At 38.2% G+C, this 13,411-nt stretch overlaps 1 protein-coding gene and 1 long non-coding RNA gene across 13 annotated transcripts in view; one reads left to right on the top strand and one right to left on the bottom strand.

Annotated features, from left to right (window-relative positions):
• dnm2a (dynamin 2a) overlaps window positions 1-13,411 on the top strand; it is a 54,535-nt gene that overhangs the window by 20,707 nt on the left and 20,417 nt on the right. For 9 of the 12 annotated variants that reach the window (XM_079867980.1, XM_079867979.1, XM_079867978.1 and 6 more), the window contains exons 2-10: window positions 594-667; window positions 4,315-4,464; window positions 4,571-4,774; window positions 5,063-5,161; window positions 5,949-6,109; window positions 6,297-6,439; window positions 6,514-6,649; window positions 6,856-6,923; window positions 8,794-8,932. In XM_079867980.1, coding sequence (XP_079724106.1) covers window positions 594-667; window positions 4,315-4,464; window positions 4,571-4,774; window positions 5,063-5,161; window positions 5,949-6,109; window positions 6,297-6,439; window positions 6,514-6,649; window positions 6,856-6,923; window positions 8,794-8,932 — 1,174 coding nt within the window. Of the gene's footprint in view, window positions 1-593; window positions 668-4,314; window positions 4,465-4,570; window positions 4,775-5,062; window positions 5,162-5,948; window positions 6,110-6,296; window positions 6,440-6,513; window positions 6,650-6,855; window positions 6,924-8,793; window positions 8,933-11,302; window positions 11,442-13,411 lie in introns of all 12 variants that reach the window. The other 3 variants (XM_079867977.1, XM_079867974.1, XM_079867971.1) reach the window with 1 other exon arrangement.
• Window positions 4,664-13,403, bottom strand: LOC307157412. The gene is made up of 2 exons (XR_013820951.1): window positions 13,152-13,403; window positions 4,664-4,784 (listed from the first exon to the last, which is right to left on the bottom strand). It is a non-coding gene; the product is annotated as an uncharacterized lncRNA (long non-coding RNA).

Raw genomic sequence — 13,411 nt, 5'->3', positions numbered from 1 at the left:
TCAATAATAACATGCTATTTTTTTTTTTTATAGCTAGCAACATCTTAAGGTAACTCTGTCGCCCCCTTGAGTACTGGAGGCTGTAACCACCACAGTAACACAAACACAATTTGGTTGTGTGTGTCATATTTGCATTTCTGATTGTGGACTGATTAAATGCCTGGCTCATTTTTCCTGTTCTGTTCCCGTACCTGTTCTGTTCTCTGCGCTTTGTTAAATCTGTGGGTGTAAAGGGCTGACACTGCTCTCGGCTCACAGTTTGATCTCAGAAGGTGTTTATAATACGCCACAGTGTTATTAAATGTACCCTGATTTGGCTGCAAGATACAGCTGTGGCCATTCATTTGTAAAAGCATTGCAGCCTCTTTGGAATTGTGGGCCTTCAAAAGGTGCCACCATGTTTTAATATTCATTGCTACAAGGGACTGTGATAGCGTCTTGGTTTGTGTGTGTGTTCTGATATGAATGCAAAGAGGTTGCCCCTAAACATTGGCTCCTCTCTCATGAATAATTTGATCAATCTCGGGACTCGGGAGTGTTTGCTTCTCATTCATCCATACTCACTTTCTCCTTCTCTCGTTGTTTTATTACAGGGATTTCCTTCCGCGAGGCTCAGGCATCGTCACCCGCAGGCCTCTCATTCTGCAGCTAGTTAACAACAAAGCTGGTGAGTGTGTTAATGAGCACAACTGAACAAAGCCTTCTCAGGTACGTAATATGTATGTGGTTGATTGAAACCACTTGCTTTCATGCTCATTCATACACGGTGCCCATAATATTTAGTGTGAAAAATGTGTCACATCAAATGACACATCAAGGGCGCTATGAAATCCACTTTAATTGTTTCCCCACAAATTTCTGTTATGAAGGCCTATGAGTTGCTGTGTGAATTTTACTATGGTTTTTTATCACATGAAATAGTGAAATGCCGTTTGAAAAGCCGTTTTCTGGCCCCTAAAACGTTGCTGTCATGTAAATGAACGGCCAAAACGCATAAAAAGTTTTCATCCAAATTTTGAAAAGTTCCATGACATTCCACGTTATGCTAAACATGCTTTATCACATTCTAGTTTGAAAACCATAATAAAAAAAAACTGTTGTTTATTACTGTTCCTGTTGCTAGTGACACAATAATGACGTGGTTAATCTTTAACTAATAATGTCATCTTATTCCAATTTCATACACAAGGCAGTTCTCCTCTGAAACTTCCCCTTGTAACATTTACATCTCTCAGCCACTTTACAAGCAATTATCATTTATATTGCTTTCAGTATGAGGTAATGTAATGTAGCGAGAACATGGAAGTGCAGATGGAGAATTAATTCAGACAGAAAGACATTACAGAACAAATTATCTTCCAAATCAGTGTAATCGACCGTAAAGGGGAACATAACAAAGCTGAACTGCTGTTGTCTGCTTCTAAATGCATAATATCTGTGCATCATTCACATGATTGGGAATTAAGAAGCAGAGAACCAGTTCCATTTTGAATTAATACTATTTTGTTTGGTTCACGGCTCAAACGTGCTCTCTGCAACCTGTTACAAAGCATTTGACGCTGTTGCTGGTTATTTAAAATATCTAATGGATGAGCTCACGGCTCGATTGGATTTATTTTATTGATACTGTTGCTATGGTTACCTCTATGGATAGATAATCGGAAAAAAATAATCCACAGATTAATCGATTAAAAATAATAATCGTTAGTTCCAGCCCTAGTCATAATTTGCAATTTTTATAAATGTGGATATTTTTAATATTCTCTTGTAGGACTGTCACAATTCCTCGAGTAAATGCGAGTACTCGATTTAAAATAATTCCTCGATTGCAATATACCCGTATTGTATAACCGGCAAAATACCGGAAGTGGCGCATCCCTCGCTCTAAGTTTGCATAATAAACAATGTTTTTATGCCTAGACATTCTTGTTCGAGAAATTACAGTGGCTGGAGCATTTCTATCGTAAATAAGTTGCCAAATATTAAAGATTAAGTAAACATTTTAATAAATATCATTTGGCCAATATTAAACAAAGATTTGATTTGCTGTAAAGTGTAACAACACCAGACCTTAAGCGTCCTCTGCAGGCATTTGTTGTAAAACTGTACATAAGATGATCATTTTTATTATGTATATTAGGGCTGCACGATATTGGAAAAAAAATTACATTGCGATATTTTTTTCCCAACGATATATATCGCGATATTGCGAGCCATCAATCCAGGCTAAAGTCAATAATTACCATTCCATGTTATTAATAATTTCACTAATAAGCAAGCTTCATTACAAGTAACAAAAAGGCCACTTAATATTTTATTCCAGAAACATATTTCTCTCAGAATTCGGTGAACGTTCTTCGGGTTCTAGGACCTGAAAAATTATGTTTTCTGTGCTGATTCAGTGACGTGTTCATGTAAACGGCACCTAGACCCAGCAAAAGTAATGATTAATAATATGTAAAATATTACAATGAGACATTTTAATTGTTTATTAATAAACAAGTGTTTTCTGTAAAGATGAAGTTGACAATACACTGACTCGCGATCTTCGCAGCAGTGATCGGGAGAAATGCACTTTTCATACAGATTAAATATAGCTATATTTTTTTTAATGGTTCTGTTTAAAAGTAGAGATTTCTGTAGATAATAGATATATTTCTTTCTTTCTTTTTTTTTTTTTTTTAGGTGTGTGAGGCGAGTAGGCTACCTTTTACGCTGAGTTTCGGTTCATGGATCATAGCTTAATCTCGGGTTCAGGCGCTGGCTGCTATATTTAATTATTATTAATCATTATTAAATCCAGGAAATTGGATAATGAAATACTGATTAAAATTAAGATACAATTAATACAAAACGAAATTCGTTTTAAAGAAAGGCTTTGTGCTTTCTGTTTGAGGTCTCTGTGAAAGTTTTAAAGCAGTCTTTTAGTGCCTCTTTCATAACGGTCGCGTCCGTAATATCACGTAACATTGTTTTTTCCTCATAAATGCGAACACGAAAAATAAACGAATGTTTAAAAAAGACAACCATCCACAACTTTATAACACTCCAGCAAAGTAGCCTACCTCTTTTTGGTCAACATCCTCCTTTTTGTAGACGAAATAGGCTAGTCCCAAATAGCTGATTTTGACTTTTTTTTGCGGCGAACCAATCACTGTGCAGGCACGCAGAACGCGTATGTCACCCCAGCAAAAAGCCATACAACAAACTCATGTTTACTGTGTGCTACCGTTCTCTTATGGGTACTACTAACGTTACCCTTCACATCGCATGTTCCGGCGATGTGACTATCGCTCATTCGCACATCGCGATGTCGATGTTAAAACAGAATATCGTTCAGCCCTAATGTATATTATGTATTTTAATATTGTTCTGTAAAACCATATGATTAGTTGCTTTTGATGCTTTATTTGAACCAAATATTATTACCTCGTTGTTATGTATTTTAGTCATTTTAAAGGCTTAAGTATTTTATTCGATTATTCGATTAATCGTCAAAATAATCGACCATTTACTCGTTTACAAAAATAATGGTTAGTGACATTTTTGTCCCTACATTAAAAGCCCATGCAACTAAAATTCTTCTGATGAGACACAATCACTTTATATCATAAACAGATTTACTTTTACTCATATATTGATCAACACATAGAGCACATCAAATATAGTAAACGGAAGCTCAGACATGCTTGCCAAATGTTTTATTCTTTTTTTTTTTCTTTCCAGTTTAGCATAAAAATATCTGTAGATTTTTTTTATTTATTTGTATTTTAGTAAGTATTTTTTGGTGACCTATCCCTTTAAATCAGTATAATTACTGCATAATTAATTGCAGTTGAAATATTTGCTAAAATAATTGCAATAGGTTTTTTTTTGTTGTGTGAACTAAATCATACCGCCCTTTTGGTAATTAGTATGTTTTGTAAAATCTCTTCTGTATATTAGTGTGGAATAGTGTTATTGCAGTATCATTGAGATGATCTTTTATTAAATTTCAACATACTTTTTTTAGTTTTAGCTATTTTAGTACATCTAGTTAAACTAAATGGCAACTAGCTGAAATAATTTTATTATTATTTTTTTTTTTATACATAATAACATAATAATAAATGGTTGTTTTTATGGTTTTAGTTTTAGCTGACTATATAATAACCAAGGTGTGAAATGCTTACATTTTATGGCAGTGACAGTGTTTAGGCTTTAGGTGAAAATACCACTATATGGTTTTCATGTCTTGTTTGCCTTGATGCTGAAATGTCGTCCGCCCATCTCCCTATCACCCTTAACCACACTCTCCATCTCTCTGTCTTGTAGAATATGCCGAGTTCTTGCACTGCAAAGGGAGGAAGTTTGTGGACTTTGATGAAGTCCGTCAGGAAATTGAAGCAGAAACCGACAGGATTACAGGATCCAATAAGGGCATCTCTCCTATTCCCATCAACCTCAGAGTGTACTCTCCACACGGTAATACAACAAAAGACTCTTAATACCACTGGTTTCCTCAGTCCACACTCGTAATCTCGGCAGCCATTGTTAAAATGTCACTCCTCTCTCTCTCTCCCTTCAACAGTATTGAATCTGACTCTCATTGATTTGCCCGGTATGACCAAGGTTGCGGTGGGCGACCAGCCGGTAGACATTGAGCACCAGATTCGAGACATGATCTTGCAGTTCATCACTAGGGAAAGCTGCCTGATCCTCGCCGTCACCCCGGCCAACACTGACTTGGCAAACTCGGATGCCCTCAAGGTGGCTAAAGAGGTGGACCCTCAAGGTGAGGATTGCTGGAGAGATAAAAGAACGAGAGGAGGTGGATAGATAGAGTTCACATAGTCACTGAAAACCTGTAGCTTAGAAACCATAGTGATTTCCACTTTATGAGCCAATCATTCTTTTTAGTTGGTTCTTTTTAGTGAATCCCAAATGCTCTAGTGAATCAACTTTTTTTTAAGTAATCCTGATCAAGTGGGAAATGTCATGGAAATTCATTGGTCAATAGAGTGGGAACCCTTTGGAGAGAACACAAGTTGTTGTTAATGTATTTTTGATTGTATTTCAACAGGAGTGCGCACCATTGGTGTGATTACTAAACTGGATCTAATGGATGAGGGTACAGACGCCCGGGATATCCTGGAAAATAAACTCTTACCGCTGCGTAGAGGTGGGCAGTTTGTACTTTAAACAATCACATTACAGGAGTGTAATTTATGGCCTATTATCTTATCATTTATGAGTAATTTTATGTCACCATACCATAACCATATACACTAAAATTGAAAACTTTGGGTTTGGTAAGGTTTTTTTAAGTATTTTTTTAAAGAAGCTTCTTACGCTTACCAAGGCTGCATTTATTTGGCAAAAAATACAGTAAAAACACTAATAGCGTTAAATGTTTCCTATCTTAATATATATTAAAATGTAATTTATTCCTGTGATCAAAGCTGAATTTCCAGCATCATTACTCCAGTCTTCAGTGTCACATGATCCTTCAGAAGTCATTCTAATATGATGATTTGATGCTCAAGAAACATTTCTTATTGTTATTAATGTTGAAAACTGTGCTGCTTCATATTGTTTTGGAAACCATGATGCATTTTTTTGGATTCTTTGTTGAAGAAAAAGTTCAAAAGAACAGCATTTATTTGAAACGGAAGAGTCTTTACTGTCACTTTTGATCAATCTAACATGACCTTGCTGAATAAAAGTATATTTTCTTAAAAAAAAAAAGAAAGAAAGATAATTCGTACTGAACCCAAACTTTTGAATACAATACAATACAATACAATACAATACAATACAATACAATACAATATAAAGTGTTCTTTGGAGGGACAAAAGGAGGTAGCAAGATTCCAGTTGACATATTTCTACCATTGCATGGGGTATATATAGTCCATCCACCATCCAGCTCTGGCACAGGCTATTTAATGTCACTTTCTCTGTCCCAGGTTATATTGGTGTAGTAAACAGAAGTCAGAAAGATATAGATGGCAAGAAGGATATTCGTGTTGCTATGGCGGCAGAAAGGAAGTTCTTCCTGTCCCATCCCAGCTACAGACACATGGCTGAAAAAATGGGAACACCACACCTGCAGAAGACCCTCAACCAGGTAGGAACACGACACTAGCCATGGCATTGCACAAATAATTCCATTTGGGAACAGATTAGCATATGCTTATATAACTATTTCTAATTCCTGAAAATGTCTTTGTTTGGTGAATGTCACCCTCTGTTTGGTGCAATTATTTTTATATACTGTGTCACATTCTCACTTCCTTTTTTTGTTTTGTTTTTAGCAATTGACCAACCACATCCGGGACACGCTACCCGGCTTACGCAGCAAACTTCAGTCTCAGCTTCTCTCACTGGAAAAGGAGGTGGAAGAGTATAAGAATTTCCGCCCGGATGACCCTACGCGAAAGACCAAGGCTCTGCTGCAGTGAGTCCAGCGTCTCGAACTAAAGCAATTTCTAGGCTGGGGCAGATGTGTATAACTCTGAGTACCTCTTTCAGGATGGTCCAGCAGTTTGGAGTGGACTTTGAGAAGTGCATCGAAGGGTCCGGAGACCAGGTGGACACAGCAGAGTTGTCTGGAGGTGCCCGGATAAACCGAATTTTCCATGAGCGCTTCCCCTTCGAGCTAGTCAAGGTAAATGCCTCTATTTTCAACAGAACTCTTGGTTTTGTCTGCTTTTGAACTGTCAAAGATGTCTGAATGATTCTACTTGTTTAGAATTCAGCAAATACTATGATCTAACTATTGAGATAACAAGTCACAGCAAGTTCCCAGAGGAGCCGTATGCCACACAGGTGCAGTGGCAAGTCCCTGTTGTGAAGTCTCTCTTTCTCTTTCAGATTGTTTTTGATGAGAAGGAGCTCCGGCGAGAAATCAGTCACGCCATTAAGAACGTCCATGGTGTCAGGCAAGTAGTGTCCCATTGACGGCAGGCGCTTGTCAACCCTGCAGGCCTTAGGCTGGCATGAAAGCCACGACACTTCTTATATCCTCTGTTCACTGACTAATCCCTCACTCTTTCACTCTAATCACACACTTTCTTTCTCTGAAATGTCTTATAGTAAGGCCATGCTTTCCCAACACAATTACCAGAATCGTTTTATTGCTCACGCCACGTTTTTTCTTATCATTTGTCTCATTATAAAAATAATTAGATATTACAAATTGCATTTGTCAGTCGGTACAAGTATTTTCTGCATGTCACCACTCTTTTCACAATGCCGTATTTTTTGGAATATAAGTCACACCGGGTCAAAATTGCATTGTTTGAGAGAAGAAAAAAAAAACACAGGCAAGTCGCAACCGTGTGTAAGTCACACTTTATTATTACATTCAGAAATAATGTAAATACTGGTAAATAAAGGCGGAACATTCACAAACATTATACTTACTATAAATGTGTATTTTAGTTCCCTAAGAAAATGTGGCAAAGGAAAATATTGTTCATTCTCTCTCCACCATTTGTTCTATTATGGTTTATGGCACATCATTGTTGCACATTATGGGGCGTAAATGACGTGATTAAAAACATTACAGTGTCAATGTTGGCTCAAATCTGACTCAGATCACATTGTTTATCCACTCCACTGTTGTAGTTGAGACCAGCTCATTCAAGTCAAAGTCAAGAACAAGACCTGAGTCCAGGACAAGACTGAGTAAACATGCTCGACCTTTACAAGACCATGAAAATATAATCTTAGACTCAGACTCCAGGACCAAGACCATGAAAATATAATCTTAGACTCAGACTCAAGGACCAAGACCATGAAAATATTGTCTCGGGCTCAGAATCGAGGACCAAGACCATGAAAATGTGATCTTGAACTCAACGACCTAGACCGTGAAAATATAGTTATGGGCTCATAATCCCATTTGACCAAGACCAAAACCATGAGCACCAAGACCATGAAAACGTGATCTTGGTCTCGAGGACCAACACCATGAAAAAAAAATGGCACTGGTCCTCAGTTCTGAGCCCAAGACTAAGACCATGAAAATATGTTCTTGAACTCAAGGACAAAGACAATGAGAATATAGTCATGGGCTCATAATCTATGACCAAGACCAAAACCATGAGCACCAAGACAATGGAAATGTGATCTTGGTGTCGAGGACCAAGACAATGAGAATATAGTCATGGGCTCATAATCAATGACCAAGACCACATCCATGAAAATGTGGTCTTGTGCTTGGACTCAATGGACTTGGGAGCATATGGACTGTCTTGACGCATAAAACCCTCTTCTGCTCTCGGTCTTGACTCTGACTCAAATGAGCTGGTCTTGACTATGTAATTTCTACTCATTCTTACCACGTGTCTGCAATTGTAATGAGCATCAATTGACTGCGATCTGGGTACAGTATCTCTTGTGAGACCCTCAAATATTCGTCCGCCACCGCAAAAACTGTGTCATGAGGGCATGGCCTAAAGCGATTCTTAAAATCACTGAGGAACCTTGTCGTCTCTAAAATGTTTAATTGACTTATTTTTCCCCACAGCAAGTCACACTCATCTGTCCGTGTATTATTTAGGATTCTGTTTCTAGTCTTTGTGAGCTAAACCAATGTCTTCTTTATCCTCTTCTTTCCCTCCACTTCACCCTCAAGTACCCTATTTTCACTTGGTTTCACTTCTATTAAGTTGAATTTTCATGTCATTGTCACAAATATTTGTCTTTGAGTTATTTTTTAGCACTTTTGTTGTTTGTTTTCTTTCACCTCACTGTTCGTCTCCGTCCTCTTACGTCCTGCTGTCTGTCTGTCCTGTGCGTTCTCAGAACTGGGCTGTTCACTCCAGATCTGGCGTTTGAAGCCATCGTGAAAAAGCAGATCATTAAGCTGAAAGAGCCCTGTCTGAAATGTATCGATCTGGTTATTCAGGAGCTCATCAACACATTCAGGCAGTGCACCAACAAGGTACTGCAGTACCCCAGCCTGGCCACAGGGGGGCTTCCAGTGAGGGGGTCACACTACATCTGAGACAAACAGACGGTGCTTTCAGCTAAAAGCACAGAGGGAGAGTTAGAGGTTGAACGATAGACTTCGGGGAGCGTGTTTGCGTGTCGGTGTGGCCCCCTCAGCCCCTCGACTGCCTTGTGCGCTGGATCTGCTGTCGTGTGTTGGGGTGTTGTGACGGTCTTGTGATAAGGAGATGATTAGAGAATGACACTCTCTGATCATCTGCGGTCTAAAAGGGACGAGCCGTGGGTCCGCAACGTCCTGCTGAATGCTGAGCATCTCTCTAGCCAAGGGTCAAAATGAAATGTAAGGGCTATTGAGGCCCATTCACACCAAGTCCGAAATACACGTCAAGTAAAGGTGGGATCGTTCCAATGTCTTAAAGTCCCTCTTTAGTCATTCATTTATTTGAATCCCTTAAAACTCACATTTGATCGCCAAAATTTGATATTTAAATAAAAATGTATTAAAATAGTTTGAGCATAACTCTATACCCTTGCCTCATTTAGTATACGCGGTTCTATGAATATGCAAATTATCCCCGCCTCCACTCACTCGCACCAGCTCAGAGATCCACTCATTATAATCCCAAAACAAGACAATGACTGAAGTAAACTTGATTGAGAACATAACATAGACATGAATATAAACGTGAACTTGACTTGACAACACTAGACTCACTAACAGCAGCATCAATACACGACAAGCCAAAAATATGAGAAACACAATGAAAACATGACGCATGGAACAAGGAACCAATCAGAACAGGACACATTAGACAAGGGAATCACATGACAAACAGGAAATTGAAACATGACTATGAAAACTACAAAATAAAAGACATGAAAACAAACTTGGAACAAAACCACAAAACAGAAGTGACAGTAACATTACAACACAACTCAAGATGTGCTGCTTTAACTGCACATTGTCATATGAACCTCGAGCCTCATCCTTGTGATACAGAAATACACTTTAGCATACAAAGTAGTACACTTAAGCGTACTTGCTAGGGCAAGCACACATCACAGTAACAGTTTTTGGTTTGTTTCGAGTTGTCACAAAATGAATGCCTTATCATTCAGCAAACAAGTCAAAGACCTCTACAATCAATTTAGCCTTTAGACTGATTTAAACTGTTAACTCATGAATTGGAGACTTAAGATTTGAGTCATTTTGACTGATAAATTACAAAGAACCAGAAGTCATTTGTTCACAAATTGGACTATACTGGTTGTGTATGTTGTGTTTTTTGCATGCACACGTTTTATTGCATTTTGTGTGTGTGTGTGTGTGCGCTAAGTCTTGTTTTCACTTTTCTTTCTCATTCCCAGCGTAGACTGCTGATTGGCAGCTCTGGGGGAATATAATTTCTTTGCCGTAGTGCTGCAGATTCAGTTGAATGGCTCTTAGTAATTTAATGTGCCATTCTCTCCGCATAGGCTGAAGAACACAGATGTTGAAGAGCTATTATAGTCAACATGAAATTAAAATAAAGCTCTGTTTTCTAAATGCATATTATAGGTCTTATCGTGAACAATTCATCCATGCAATTTTTTTGAGCTCGTAATATTTAATCAAAATGTCAAAACTGGACTTTCCGGTAAAAACGACAGACTTTCTCTGCTGACGTTTTTATGTCTTCTCTGATCATTTAGTCCATTTTAAACCTACCCCTGCCTCCACTTTTGAGTACAACGTCCACATCTCAAAATCCAATCAACCGTCCCGTCCTACATTTTTCCTTTTTCGATAATCCGTTTCCCTCTGAAATAGCAACCGATCTTTTCCTCCATATTGTGACAAACATCCGTTTCATCGCAACTTTACCAGAAGTGTCATATAAACCATTGGATTCCAGTATTTCAACATGTTTAAACCAAAACAATGAATCTTTGAAGGCTAGGTTACTAGTTTTAATATATTTAATCCTGTTTTTTTTTTTTTTTTTCTATACTGTGTTGTAGCATTGGACTTGGTGTGAATATTATCTTTTAGACTTATTTAGTTGTAGACTTATTTAGACTTGAACAGAATTTTCTGTAGGGTATGTATAGTGTGCTGTAAAAATACATAACTCATAATTCATGGATGTGAAAACCTGCGACTCCCCCTTTTGGACCCTAACTTTGTATCTGTTAATAGATAAGCAATGATTAATCAACTAAAAAATTCCTCTCTTTTTATTCTTCCCCTTCTCCATGCTCTCTTCTGCCTTCTTTCTCTTTTTTCTGTCCTCTTTTAACACCTCCACACTTTTTCTTCTACACCCCCCCCCCCCCCCCAACCCCACCCCATTGCCCAACGGCATCACTCTGACCCCCTCAGAACGGGGTTGTTCACCCCTGACCTGGCCTTTGAGACTATAGTGAAAAAGCAGATCCGCAAACTGAAAGAGCCCAGCCTGAAATGTGTGGACATGGTGGTGTCCGAAGTCACCACCCTCGTCAGGAAAAGTGCCAACAAGGTAACCAGGAGCGCGGATCGAGAAGAGGCAGAGCCCAAAAAACCAAAAACTCCTCCTTCCTCCATTTCCACACTGCCGCCCGCCCTCCCGCCCGCCCTATCAGCTTTCCATCTATATCAAATCAGCCCATCGTCTGTCTGGAATGTGTTCTTGTCACTCATGTCCGAAGTTGGTGTTCTGTTCCATAATGAGCCTCACATTTCCATAGTCCCTGTGACTCCAACATATAGCATCCGGATTGCTTGGGAAAACGGGGTGTTTCTAAGTTGAATCAGCTTTTGAGCCCCAGTGATCAGTGTTTGTCAGTGGCTCATCACCGTATCTCGCTCTTTGTTGCTTTAGTAGAGCATCAGTTAATCTGAACCACTGGCTGTAAAAGTAAAAAAAAAAAAAAACACATAGTGACAGATGATTTGCCAACCACTCCAGACACAAAAGGCTGCTGCTGTTGTCATAGCAACAAAGAACCGGTCACCTGCCATCTTGTGGTCGTAGGAGGAACCACAGTGCAATACTTGTATTGATTCTGTCTTCCCTCCCCAATGTCACAACCTTTTTTTTTTTTTTATTATTATTATTTTTTATTTGGACTTTTTTCATTTTCTTAAATCTTTCACTTTTTCACTCTCAGATTTGGAAGAGATTTTTCTCCTCAAAAAGTAAATATTTCCTGCACTTCACAACATATTTGTTAACATCAAATAATTGTATCACTTAAGATTGATCAGTTTTAAGTACTAGGGATGGGAATCGTGAGGAATTTAGCGATTCTAGTTCCAATTCCATTTTGAATGATTATTTTAATACATTTTAGGGAGCACTAAATTATTGATGTTGTACTATATTGTTACATAAATTATTAAAAAAAAAAATTTAAATTATAAAAATACTGAATTCAGAATGCTCTGAATGTGCATCTTTCATACACACTGTCATATGAACAACCAATCAGTAATTAAACTGATTTTATGTCTTTATGTACAACAGGTCCCGCTTTATATTAACAAAAAATAGGTCTATACAACACAAAACACAGTCCTTGGTTTATTTCAAGTCTAATTTGACCAAAAATAAGGACTTGAAGTTAGTCCGTTGTTATCTCAGTAGCAACTACGGCTGATTCGGTGAGTGAGTTAGTCATTTAAGACCATTGAGTTTGAGATTCATTTGGCCGATTCATAAAGAGTTTTATCAAATTACTAAAACATAATGCATTTTGCCTTGGTTTAGTAGAAACGTGTCTGCATCAATGGAAGACTGTATATCATAACTGTTAACAAAACTTAATCATATGGCTGTAGTATTGTAAGTCAAGTTACCTTTATTTATATAGTGCTTTATACAGTACAGATTGTTTCAAAGCAGCTTTACAGGGATAAACAGAAAAATAGTGTGAATAGTTCAGCGTTGATTCAGTTCAGTTTATTGACTGTGTAGAGTTCATCAATTATGAAATAGGTTCAATTCAGCTAGGAGCAGACGACAATAGTGCCGTTATACACTTTGAGTCAGTTCAGTTCAATAACAGTGTCGATGTTGCAAAATGTGTCAATTATGAAACAAAGCTGTCAATCATTTAAAATCATATCCACAACCAGTTTTCGATTCCCAACCCTAGTAACACCATCCCTTAAATTTGGTTTACTGCACTTTAGAACTTCATTTATTCATTCGCTGTCTATTCCTAGCTGGGAGTGAATGTTGTCTTACCTGCACAACTTGCTGAAATCCCCAAATCTGCATGCTTGTAGGTGTGAGTGTGCGCATGTCTGCTCTCTCTCTTGCACTGATTCTTCTTGTGCACGGTGGCTTAGCTAAAACTAGTCATCACATCGACCTGTGTTAAACGGTCTAACTGTGGTTAGCTCCTACCACTTTCATGTCGCAGAACGCGTGTGTGTTTCTGTAAGTGTGCGTGTGGCCATGTTTACAAGCTGTAGGCTGCATCTATCTGGTGTTTTTCCCCACAG

This window comes from Squalius cephalus (genome assembly GCF_949319135.1).
Source record: "Squalius cephalus genome assembly, chromosome: 1".
Lineage (NCBI taxonomy): Eukaryota > Metazoa > Chordata > Actinopteri > Cypriniformes > Leuciscidae > Squalius > Squalius cephalus.
The sequence above is the reverse complement of the archived record's forward strand: the minus strand, read 5'-3'. Positions and strand labels throughout refer to the sequence as shown.